Source organism: Hypanus sabinus, chromosome 4, assembly GCF_030144855.1.
Source record: "Hypanus sabinus isolate sHypSab1 chromosome 4, sHypSab1.hap1, whole genome shotgun sequence".
Classification (NCBI taxonomy): Eukaryota; Metazoa; Chordata; class Chondrichthyes; order Myliobatiformes; family Dasyatidae; genus Hypanus; species Hypanus sabinus.
Genome location: NC_082709.1, coordinates 111040308 through 111053440, shown reverse-complemented (window position 1 = coordinate 111053440; position 13133 = coordinate 111040308). Strand labels below are relative to the sequence as shown.

Sequence of the window (13133 nt, the reverse complement as noted above, 5' to 3'; positions counted from 1 at the left end):
ATGACCTTGATGAAGAAGTGGAGGGATGGGTTAGTAAGTTTGCTGATGACACAAAGGTTGGAGGTGCTGTGGATAGTATGGAGGGCTGTCAGAGGTTACAGTGGGACATTGACAGGATGCAAAACTGGGCTGAAAAATGGCAGATGGAGTTCAAACCAGATAAGTGTGAAGTGGTTCATTTTGGTAGGTCAAATATGATGGCGGAATATAGTATTAATGGTAAGACTCTTGGCAGCGTGGAGGATCAGCGGGATCTTGGGGTTCAAGTCCATAGGATGCTCAAAGCAGCTGCGCAGGTTGATTCTGTCGTTAAGAAGGCATACAGTGTATTGGCCTTCATCAATCATGGAATTGAATTTAGGAGCCGAGAGGTAATGTTGCAGCTATGTAGGACCCTGGTCAGACCCCACTTGGAGTACTGTGCTCAGTTCTGGTCACCTCAGTACAGGAAGGATATGGAAGCCATAGAAAGGGTGCAGAGGAGATTTACAAAGGATGTTGCCTAGATTGGGGAGCATACCTTATGAGAATAGGTTGAGTGAACTCGGCCTTTTCTTCGTGGAGCGAAGGAGGATGAGAGGTGACCTGATGGGGGTGTACAAGATGATGAGTGGCATCGATTGTGTGGATAGCCAGAGGCTTTTTCCCAGTGCTGAAATGGTTGCCACAAGAAGACACAGGTTTAAGGTGCTGCGGAGTAGGTACAGAGGAGATGTCAGGGATAAGTTTTTTACTCGGAGAGTGGTGAGTGTGTGGAAAGGGCTGCCGGAAATGGTGGTGGAGGCAGATATGATAGAGTCTTTTAGATGGGTACATGGAGCATAGTAAAATACAGGGCTACAGGTAAGTCTAGGAATTTCTGAGGTAGGGACATGTTCCGCACAACTTTGTGGGCCGAAGGGCCTGTATTGTGCTGTAGGTTTTCTGTTTCTATGTTCTATGTAAAAATGGAGGGCCACGTAGAACGGAAGGGTTAGATTGATCTTAGAGTAGGTTAAGAGGTCAGCACAACATCGTGGGTTGAAGAGCCTGAACTATGCTGTAACAGTCTAAGTTTTAAATACAAATCAGAAAAATCTCTAGATAAACAATCAATTCCGATTTGGACCAACTCCTGATCTTTTTCAATATGATTCCAGTAACCATTTGTCATATCCTATCATCTTAAAATGTGTAAAACCTATTGAACAATGAATGCTACAAATTGCATTTGATAATTAATTAATCCTCCAACTTGCACTTATAAATCAGCATTAATAGGGAGAAGATGTACTTAGTTAATGTGAACTATGATAAATTGGAGAAATTTGGTCATGTAAATGGGTTTTCAGGAGAGCAATCATGTATGGATGAAGCTCTGGGAGATTCAGAAGATGGATAAAGCAAAAGCGAAGGCATGCCATACAGCCATTTCCATCTAACATTTGTACTGAAGTGTATATAGGTTGGAATATCATTGTGGATTTCAGTATAAAAAGAAAAACTATTTTTAGTCTGGTCAGGGAAATGCAGGCAAACTGTAGCAAGGTTATCAGATTTGATGCTGGCTAAATATGAGTGATTGGGTGTTTGAAATAACTGAATAGTATAAATTATGGCTAACAAAGCCTGACGAAGAGTCAGACTTGTACAGCACAGAAATGGGCCTTTAATTCCATCACGAGTATGCCAACCATTTTACCCATCTACAATAATCCCACTTGTTTTCAAAGGGGACAACAAGCAAGTAGAGAGATAAAGCTGACATTACCTATTTATTTGTAAAACCTGATGCTTTGTCAATAATCCTCAGAAATTTTTTAACACTTCTACTTGTAGGATGAATTATTCCACACAGATGACTGACTTTCAGGAGGATCTTCCATAAAACCTTAGTTGATGAAATTGAAGGCTTTTATGAAGGCCATGGCAAATGTCTTCCATGATAACTATGCTACAAGAATGATTACACCTCAACAGCATTTTGAATTGTCATAAATAGTTCTTTACAAAATCTTTCTCTAATAGTAAATACACATCACAATTATTTTGTACTATTACAACAAACTTGATGATGAAGTCAGTATGAAACCACACCAATTATCTCACCTGTCCGATATGCCAGTAACCTGGCTTGAACCATGCAGTGCCTTGCAAAATTTTGAAAGTCATTGCTTGTGTGCTCTTCGGATGCACTATCATCAGAAATAAATATTCCAGACATTGGAACGCTACAGTCGATGGTTGCTAATAGATAAACAAGCTCCTCCATTTTATGCCTCAAATTAATAAAATGAACATCATCACACACATTCTCTAAGCCAACAGTCTTTAAGATTTCTTTGTGGGTGTCACTATCAGCAATCAAAAATAATTTCTCAAATTCCCGCAATCTATTTCTTCTGCATTCAGTAAAACTGTCCGTGTGTTTAAAATCAGAGTCCTTGGCATTCATGATTTGGAAGAACTCACACTTTCTTGAAGTTTCTTCTACGAATTGAAGCATATTGTAAGCCAGAGGTTGAAGCAAGGTGCAGACACGAGCTCGACTATTGGACTTGAGTCTTTCCACAGCTTTAGCATCTAACTTTGCATCCGAGTAGCAATTATTCATAACCTTGTCCTCAGCCAGACTTATTTCTGGGTCTCCAGGCCAATATGAAACTCGACTGACTCCAGCTAAAATTAAATATTAAAAAGAAATCAACTGAAATTCAAAACAAGTATTTGTTTTGTTTGGAAGAGTTATCCATTTAGACCCACTTCCATGCTCCTTTCCTGTAGTGCTGCTTCTTCTCTTCAGAAACTTCATATCTTCATTACTAATGGTAAGAAACCTACAAATAAACTGAAACAGGAGTGCTTTGCCATTTATTTTAATGAATGGACTGGCTGTTTGACTTTCATCATTTAGAAGTTAATAGAAATATTTTAAATGTTATTGATATTTTTAGCTTTGCTTTAAAAACTTGTTTAACAGTTCTTTAGTAATTTTTCTAAGTTTGCAATTGGTTCTGAATATCATTGGGTTTCTGAACATTGAAGTACAACAGTTTCACAAATTTGTAAGTTCTGCTAAATCAAAAGGTGTGGCTTAACTACCTTCAAAATTTCACCACGATTTTTATTGCGACTATAATTATTTTAGCCATCCCAATTGACCCCACTACAGCACAGAAGATACTTCTTGTGAGCTGTGTTGTATCAACAGACTCTACAAAGTAAATTATGGTTGTCCAGATGCCTCCAGGAAAGTGGTTTATTTGGAATTTAGGAATATCATTTAGGAATGCTGGCTCAATTTTGGCTCAATGAAAAATGCTTTTTGATCACACTTACCATTTAAAACCATCTTTAAGCAGGTAGAGCATGGTTTCCTCGAGAAGTAGAGATCGCATTCCTTCAATCTGGATCCATGTTTAATAACAGCAATTTGGCCGACATGCAGATCCATGCTTGAACAGTGTAGCCCAATGATTTTTGAACTGTGCACAACAACAAGGCCATTTCTTCTTTGCTAAAGGTGAGCAATATCCAGAATAAAACAATTTTTATTCATATTAAAAGCTGTAAATAGCTATAATCTAGAAATCAACAAAAAAAGGACCAGTCCTGTAAGTGAGACAAGGATTAAGCTGGAGGGCGACAGGGTTTACCATAATAAGTAGATGAAGTCTGACCCTCAACAATCACACTACCTACAAGGCACAAGTCTGGATTATGCTGCAATTCTCTCCACTTGCCTGGAAGGATGCAGTTTTGAAGGAATTCCTCACAGTTTTCCATGGCTGAACCATCCTCAGCAGTTTTAATAGGGATTTTCCCTAGGGATACAAGCTATGATTGAACAACATTTTGATTCATTTGTTACTCAGATAATGAAGATTTCAACAGTGTTTTAAGTATGAGCTGATAAATAGTGAAAAAAACATTCAAGATCCCAAGAACCAGGAAATGGTCTAACATTCTACAGCATAATCTTAGCTAAGGCTCACTAGTAACTTCCTGGGGTTATCATTAATGCAAGCAAATACCGCAGATACAAAAACCAGGTGCCTGCTACCAAAAATTAGAGACAAAAGCAAAGAGATAAAGGTTAACAAAGTACCATTTAAATTGAAATTTCATTAGGTTAACAAGAAGAGCAATAATTCACAATTGGAGGAGTTAAGTTCCACACTTACCTGTTTGTTCTCTGGGCCACTTGAAAAGATAAACAGTTACTAAAAATGATCAGAATCAGCTTTAATATCACTGGCATAGATCATGAAATCTGTTGATTTTGCTGAAAATTATAACATTAAAAAGGATACTTTCAAGGAACCATAGAACATTACAGCACAGAAACAGGCCTGTTGGCCCTTCTTGGCTGTGCCGAACCATTTTTCTGCCTAGTCCCACTGACCTGCACCTGGACCATATCCCTCCATACATCTCTCATCCATGTACCTGTCCAAGTTTTTCTTAAATGTTACAAGTGAGCCCACATTTTTCACTTCATCTGGCAGCTCATTCCACACTCCCACCACTCTCCGTGTGAAGAAGCCCCCCCCCCCCCAATGTTCCCTTTGAACATTTCTCCCTTCACCCTTAACCGACGTCCTCTGGTTTTTCTCTCCCCTAACCTCAGTGGAAAAAGCCTGCTTGCATTCACTCTATCTATACCCATCATAATTTTATACACCTCTATCACATCTCCCCTCATTCTCCAATGCTCCAGGGAATAAAGTCCTAACCTAAACAAACTTTCTCTGTAACTCAGTTTCTCAAGTCCCAGTAACATCCTTGTAAACCTTCTCTGCACTTTTTCAACCTTATTAATATACTTCCTGTAATTAGGTGACCAAAACTGCACACAGTACTCCAAATTCGGCCTCACCAATGCCTTATACAACCTCGCCATAACATTCCAACTCTTATACTCAATGCTTTGATTTATAAAGAACAATGTACCAAAAGCTCTCTTTACAACCCTATCTACCTGTGATGCCACTTTGAGGGAATTTTGTATCTGTATTCCCAGATCCCTCTGTTCTACTGCACTCCTCAGTGCCCTACCATTTACCTTGCATGTTCTACTTTGGTTTGTCCTTCCAAAATACAATACCTCACACTTGTCTGCATTAAACTCCATCTGCCATTTTTCAGCCCATTTTTCCAGCTGGTCCAAATCCCTCTGCAAGCTTTGAAAACCTTCCTCACTGTCCACTACACCTCCAATCTCTGTATCATCAGCAAATTTGCTGATCCAATTTGCCACATTATCATCCAGATCATAGATATAGATGACAAATAACAATGGACCCAGCACTGATCTCTGTGCACACCACTAGTCACAGGCCTCCACTCAGAGAAGCAATCCTCCACTACCACACTCTGACTTCTCCCATTGAGCCAATATCTAATCCAATTTACTACCTCACCATTTATACCTAGTGACTGAATCTTCCTAACTAACCTCCCATGTGGGACCTTGACAAAAGCCTTACTGAAGTCTATGTAGACAACATACACTGCCTTCCCTTCATCCACTTTCCTGGTAATCTCCTCAAAAACTCTAATAGATTTGTTAAACTTGATCTACCATGCACAAAGCCATGTTGACTCTCCCTAATAAATCACTGTCTATCCAAATACTTATAGATCCTATCTCTTAGTACTCCTTCCAATAATTTACCTACTACTGATGTCAAATTTACTGGCCCATAATTTTCGGATTACTTTTAGGGCCATTTTTAAACAACAGAACAACATCAGCGATCCTCCAATCCTCCAGCACCTCACCCGTGGATACCGTCATTTAAAATATATCTGCCAGGGCCCCTGCAATTTCATCACTAGTCTCCTTCGAGGTCCAAGGGAATACCCTGTCAGGTCCTGGGGATTTATCTACTCTGAATTGCCTCAAGATAGCAAGCACCTCCTCCTCTGTAATCATTATAGGTTCCATGACCTCACTATTTGTTTGCCTTATTTTCATTGACTCCATGCCAGTTTCCTTAGTAAATACAGACACAAAAAACTCATTTAATATCTCTCCCATTTCTTTTGATTCCATACATAGCTAACCACTCTGATCTTCAAGAGGACCAATTTTATCCCTTACTATCTTTTTGCCCTTAAAATACCTGTAGAAGCTCTTCGGATTATCCTTCATCTATTTATTAGACAATTTTCTGTGGCAGGTATAATGAAGAACTAATGTGGAAATATCACAAGTTGTTAAAAGGAAGTTAATGTTGATACGATATTCTCTTTTCATAAAACTAATACAGTTTTTCAAACAAACCATACAATCTGCAGTTCGTGGATCTCCTTTGCTCACCAGAGTCACTGAGTGACTTTCATATCAACATCAAGCTGCTCTGTAATATTGCATTTTTAAAATCCAACTGGATTATTTTTTAAAACTTTGCATCAGTCAAAGCTTCTGTTTCTAGCCACCAAAGACTGACACCACAGGAACTTGCTACCGCCTCAAATCACCCAACTTATCAAAACCCTTGGGGTAAACAAAGATCTTAACTTTTTGACATATGGACTAAGCAATCAGGCAGGCAAGATTTGTACATAAATTTTCTACCCAAACCTCAGTCTTATCCCATGGTTGCATAACTATACAAAACAAAGGAATGTTTGCCTTTCTGAAAAAAAACTGTTGACAATCAGACGACATTAAATCAACAGCTGATAGGTGGTGTAGGAGATGTGTACAGATAAAACAGTAAAGTTATTTTTCCATACCTTGATATAGATTTATAAGCATCTTAGGCTTTCTTTTGTTTAATAAGAGACTGTAATGTCAAATTCTTCCCTGGTAACAATTTTAAATGCTCCAATGCAAATAAAAATAAACATGCAACACTGCTGAATCAATGTTATGAAATTACTCTGTAACATACTACTCCAACTCTAGGTATCACCATAGACATGAAGAAACCATTTAGAAGGGATCACAGGAAAACAAAAGAGAAAACCTCACTTCAGTGAAGGGCTCTGTTCGATTCAAAGATTTTACATTAAACATGAAATACAATTCAATGGTCAGAGATTATTCCAACAATAGGAGTCAAGACAGAAAAGCTTGATGACATACTGAATTTTCACCGAATACAGGATGAAGTGTACGTTGAAGATAAGAACATAAGAGATAGGAGCAGGAGTAGGCCAATCGGCCCCTCAAGCCTGCTCCGCCATTCAACAAGATCATGGCTGATCCAATCTTAACTCTAGTTTTCACCGAATCCCACAAGGCAACAGTGCCAACCAACAGGGTACCATGCCGCCCATTTTATTTTATTATTCATCCCGCCCAAACCCATGTGATCACCCGGGGGAAAAAAAACTGATTTGCCAATTGAGGAGAAAAAATCTGGAAAACTCCTCTCCGACCCATCCAGGCTATCGAAAACTGGTCCAGGAGATCACATGGCTGATCTAAACCTAGCCATATGTCCATTTACCTGCTCGCTCACCGTATCCCCTAATGCCATTTTTATCCAGGAAAATGTCTATCTCCATTTTGAATTTATTGAGTGTAGTAGCTTCCACAGCTCTGGAGCAGTAAATTCCACAGCCCCACTACCCTCTGAGTGAAGAAATTTCTCCTCATCTCAGTCCTGGAATGGCATCCCCTTATTTTAAGATTATGCCCCCTAGTCCTAGTTTCACCCATCATTGGGAACATTCTCCCTGCATCCGCCCGATCAAGCCCCTTCACAATCTTATATGTTTCAATAAGATCGCCTCTCATTCTTTGGAACTCCAATGAGTAGAGTCCCAATCTACTCAACCTCTCATCATACATCAACCCACCCATCCCTGGAATTAACCTAGTGAACCTTCTCTGCACTGCCTCGAGAGCCAGTATGTCCTTTCTTAAATATGGACACCAGAACTGCACGCAGTACTCCAGGTGTGGTCTCACCAATACCCGGTACAACTGCAGTAAGACCTCCCTGTTCTTATACGCCATCCCCCTAGCAATAAAAGCCAGCATTCCATTGGCCTTCTTGACCACCTGCTGCACTTGCATACTAACTTTTTGTGTTTCCTGCACCAGGACCCCCAGATCCCTTTGCACAGAAGCACTTTCCAGTTTCTCTCCGTTTAGATAATAACTTGCTCTATTATTTTTCCTGCCAAAGTGCAAGACCTCACACTTGTCAGTATTATATTTCATCTGCCAAATGTCTGCCCAATCACTCAGCCTATCTATGTCTCCCTGCAGGATTTCAATGTCCTCCGCACTCATTACACTCCCTCCCATCTTTCTGTCATCAGCAAACTTTGATATGTTGCACTTAGTCCCTTTCTCCAAGTCATTAATATAGATTGTAAAGAGTTGGGGTCCCAACACTGACCCCTGCGGAACACCACTAGTCACCAACTGCCAGTCTGAGAATAAACCATTTATCCCAACTGAAACTAAAGTTGCTATTCCATTAAAATGTAAAACAAAGGTCAACACTGCAGGTTAAAAATGTAAACAACAAGGCTGAAAATGGCCTTTGGATAAAGCTTTATATATACAGTGGACTCTAACTAATTGGGACACATGGGGACCAGTATAGTTGGGCCAAACTAAATGGCTTCCCTAATTAGCTTAAGTTTCACGATGCTGGGGTACATCCTAGGATTCGCTGGGACACAGCTTCAGTAATGTAATCTGGGAGTCATTGGGTGTTCTAAATTTTTCAATATCAGATACCCATGCCCGGGCAACCCAGCTAGGATTGATCAGGCCCTGACTTGTGTCCCAGCAGCAGTGGTCCATGGGTCACACCTTGCCATTGACCTCAACTGCAGGAGGAGGAGGATTTACGAGGGCACTATGGTGTCCTATCATCTGTTCGCTCTCTGAGTCACTGAGGGAGTTTTAAAGGTGTAGATCCATCTCTTGTTTGGAGTACGTGAGGTGCCTGCAATACTTTTGTCTCAGCAGCTGCTTGGTGAATCCTTAGGAGTTCGCAATAAAGGCAGCTCATTTCCTGGCTTTTTCCCCGTCTTCCATGTCACTATGCTTTGCATAAACTTACTTCTGAGGATGTTACTGAGCTTGGCAAGTGGTGGTTTCTCGTTTTCATTCATTCCCCTGTACTACTTAATCAGAAATTGGAGCTCTTGACACATCTGGTGATCTGCTACTTGGCTTGGAGTATGATTTACTGGGACGGGAGATCCTGGGTAACGTGGGGTGACTCCAGGCTGGGTTCCTTCCAGAGTGATTTCTACATGCTGTGTTGCTCCCTCCTGCTCCATACATTTTCATCTTGGCCCAATGTATTTTTAGGCCAAGCAGGTTGTTGTAGACCTTGCCGCAAATGCATCTCTCACTCGTAATTGATATCCATTTACAAAAGCTGACATTCTTAGGTCCATCCTGGCAGGGTGCTCATCTTACTCTCCCTCCTGGGCAGCCCTGGGGGTGTGTCTCTGTAAATCTGTCCACAGCTTGTAGGGTTTCTTCCTCTTGGAAGATGCACATTGGTTTGTGAGACTTTCCTCCCCTGGTTGCCGTATCGTGGAAATAGTTAAAAAGGTATTAAAAAAAAGACAAACCACCATTTAATTGAGTAACAAATTGTGTATTTAAATGAAATGTAGAATAAATTTGAATACCACTGAAACTACCACAGTACCATAAAACTGTGTATTACTTCCTAATAGTTATTGATGGAGGAATACAATGACGTAGAACCATAGAACATCACAGCACAGAAACAGGCCTTTTGGACCTTCTTGGCTAAACCGAACCATTTTTCTGCCTAGTCTCACTGACCTGCACCTGGGCCATATCCCTCCAAACCCCTCTCATCCATATACCTGTCCAAGTTTTTCTTAAATATCAAAAGTGAGCCCGCATTCACCATTTCATCTGGCAGCTCATTCCACACTGTCACCACTCTCTGTGTGAAGAAGCCCCACAAGTGTTCCCTTTAAACTTTTCCCTCTTAACCTTTAACCCATGTCCTCGTTTATTTCCTCGCCTAGCCTCAGTGGAAAAAGCCTGCTTGCATTCACTTTATCTATACCCATCATAATTTTATACACCTCTATCAAATCACCCCTCATTCTCTAATACTCCAGGGAATAAAGTCCTAACCTATTCAACCTTTCTCTGTAACTCAGTTTCTCAAGTCCTAGCAAAACCTTCTCTGCACTCTTTCAACCTTATTAATATCCTTCCTGTAATTAGGTGACCAAAACTGCACACAATACTCCAAATTCGGTCTCACCAATGTCTTAAACAACCTCACCATTACATTCCAACTCTTATACTCAATACTTTGATTTATAAAAGGCCAATGTGCCAAAAGCTTTCTTTACGACCCTATCTACTTGTGACGCTACTTTTAGGGAATCATGTATCTGTACTCCCAGATCCCTTTGTTCTACTGCGCTCCTCAGTGTCCTACCATTTACCTTGTATGTTCTACCTTGGTTTGATCTTCCAAAGTGCAATACCTCACAGTTGTCTGCATTAAACTCCATCTGCCATTTTTAAGCCCATTCCTCCAGCTGGTCCAGCTTTGAAAACCTTCCCCACTGTCCACTACACTTCCAATCTTTGTATCATCAGCAAATTTGCTGATCCAATTTGCCACATTATCATCCAGATCATTGATATAGATGACAAATAACAATGGACCCAGCACTGATCCCTATGGCACACGACTAGTCACAGGCCTCCACTCAGAGTAACAATCCTCCTCTACCACCCTCTGGTTTCTTCCATTAAGCCAATGTCAAATCCAATTTACTACCTCTCCACGTATACCTAGCAGCTGAATCTTCCTAACTAACCTCCCATGCGGGACCTTGTCAAAGGGTTACTGAAGTCCAGGGATACAACATCTACTGCCTTCCCTTCATTCACTTTCCTGGTAACTTCCTCGAAAAATTCTAATAGTTTGGTTAAACATGACCTACCATGCACAAAGCCATGCTGACTTTTTCTATTAAGTCCCTGTCTATCCAAATACTTGTAGATCCTATCTCTTAGTATTCCTTCCACTAATTTACCTACTACTAATGTCAACCTTACCAGCCTATAATTTCCCAGCTTACTTTTTGAGCCTTTTTTAAACAACAGAACTACATGAGCTATCCTCTAATCCTCCGGCATCTGACCCGTGGATATCAACCTGCCTAATTGTTTGCCTTGTTTCCATAGACTCCATTCCAGTTTCCTTGGGAAATATAGATGCAAAAAATCCATTTAATATCTCTCCCATTTCTTCTGGCTCCATACATAGCCGACCACTCTGATCTTCAAGAGGACCAATTTTATCCCTTACTATCCTTTTGCTCTTAACATACCTGTAGAAGCTCTTAGGATTATCCTTCACCCAAAGCAACCTCATGTCTTCTTTTAGCCCTCCTGATTTCTTTCTTAAGTATTTTCTTACTCTTTTTATACTCCTCAAGCATCTTATTTCCTCCCTGTTGCCTATACATGTTATACATCTCTCTCTTCTTCTTTATCAGAGTTCCAATATCCCTCAAGAACCAAGGTTCCTTATTCTTATTCATTTTGCCTTTAACCCTAACAGGAACATACAAACTCTACACTCTCAAAATTTCTCCTTTGAAGGCCTCCCACTTACCAATCACATCCTTGCCATAGAACAACCCGTCCCAATCTATGTTTTTTAGATTCTTTCTCATTTCTTCAAATTTGGCCTTTTTCCAGTTTAGAACTTCAACCCGAGGACCAGATCCATCTTTATCCATGATCAAGTTGAAACTAGTGGCGTTATGATCACTGGAATCAAAGTGCTCCCCTACACACACTTCCGTCACCTGCCCTAACTCATTTCGTAATAGGAGATCTAATATTGCATCCTCCCTAGTTGGTACATCTATATATTGATTTAGAAAACTTTCTTGAACACATTTTACAAACTCTAACCCATCTAGACCTTTAACAGTATGGGAGTCCCAATCAATATGTGGAAAATTAAAATCCCCTACAATCACAACTTTCTGTCTCTTGCAGTTGTCTGTTATCTCTCTGCAGATTTGCTTCTTCAATTCTCGCTGACTATTGGGTGGTCTAATAATACAACCCTATTAATGTGGTCATACCTTTCCTGTTTCTCAGCTCCACCCATATGGCCTCAGTTGACAAGCCCTCTAATCTGTCCTGCTGAAGCACTGCTGTAATATTTTCCCTGACGAGCAAAGCCACCCCCCACCCTTCATCCTTTTGCCTCTATCATGTCTGAAATATTGGAACCCTGGAACATTGAGCTTCTAGTCCTGCCTCTCCTGTAGCCAAGTTTCAGTAATGGCTATGATGTCATAATTCCATGTCAATCCAGGCTCTCAGCTTGTCTGTCTTTCCCACAATACTCCTCACATTGAAATATACACACCTCAGAAAATTATTACCACCACACACAACTACTCTCGAGCCCAAGTAGCTATAATTGTCACAGTAGCATGACGGTTTCTTAGGCAGTGCCACCTGAGGGCTCGAAGATCACACGCATTCAACAGTGGTTTCCAACCTTGCCCTTTACGCACTGAGATGTCTCTGAATTCTCTGAATCTTTTCACAATATTATGTATTGTAGATGTTGGAAAACCTAAATTCTCTGCAATCTTGCATTGGGAAATGTTCCTTTTGAACTCACTAATAATTCTCTCATGAATTTTGGCACAAAGGGATGAGCCACGACCCATCCTTGCTTGCAAAGACTGAGCCTTTGATGGATGCTACTTTTATACCCAGTCATGATACCTCACCTGCTACCAATTAGCCTGCTTAATGTGGAGTCTTCCAAACCGCTGTTTCTTGAATATTCTGTGCACTTTTCAATCTTATTTTAACTCTGTCCCAAATTTTGTTGAGTGTGTTGCAGCCATCAAATTCTAAATTTGTGTATATTTACAAAATACAATTCAGTTGGTCAGTAAAACTATTGAAAATCTTTCCTTTGTAATTTTGTCAGTTAAATAAAGGTTCACATGAATTAACATATCACGGATTTTTGTTTTTATTGCATTTTGGAAAATATCCCAACTTTTCTGGAAATGGGGTTTGTAGTTTAAATGGTCCCCAATAACACTAGCAAACCTCCCTGCAAGTATATTGGTCTCCATGTAGTTCAGGTGTAACCCGTCTCTTTTGTACAGGTCCCATTTGC

The 13133-nt window shown here is 40.3% G+C and overlaps 1 protein-coding gene across 4 annotated transcripts in view; it reads right to left on the bottom strand.

Annotated features, from left to right (window-relative positions):
* The window catches only part of cdadc1 (cytidine and dCMP deaminase domain containing 1), a 67966-nt gene that overhangs the window by 23489 nt on the left and 31344 nt on the right, over positions 1-13133 (bottom strand). For 3 of the 4 annotated variants that reach the window (XM_059967874.1, XM_059967871.1, XM_059967873.1), the window contains 2 exons: positions 3319-3496; positions 2089-2658 (listed from right to left, as the gene is read on the bottom strand). In XM_059967874.1, coding sequence (XP_059823857.1) covers positions 2089-2658; positions 3319-3496 — 748 coding nt within the window. Of the gene's footprint in view, positions 1-2088; positions 2659-3318; positions 3497-3722; positions 9572-13133 lie in introns of those variants that run through there. The other variant, XM_059967872.1, reaches the window with a different exon arrangement.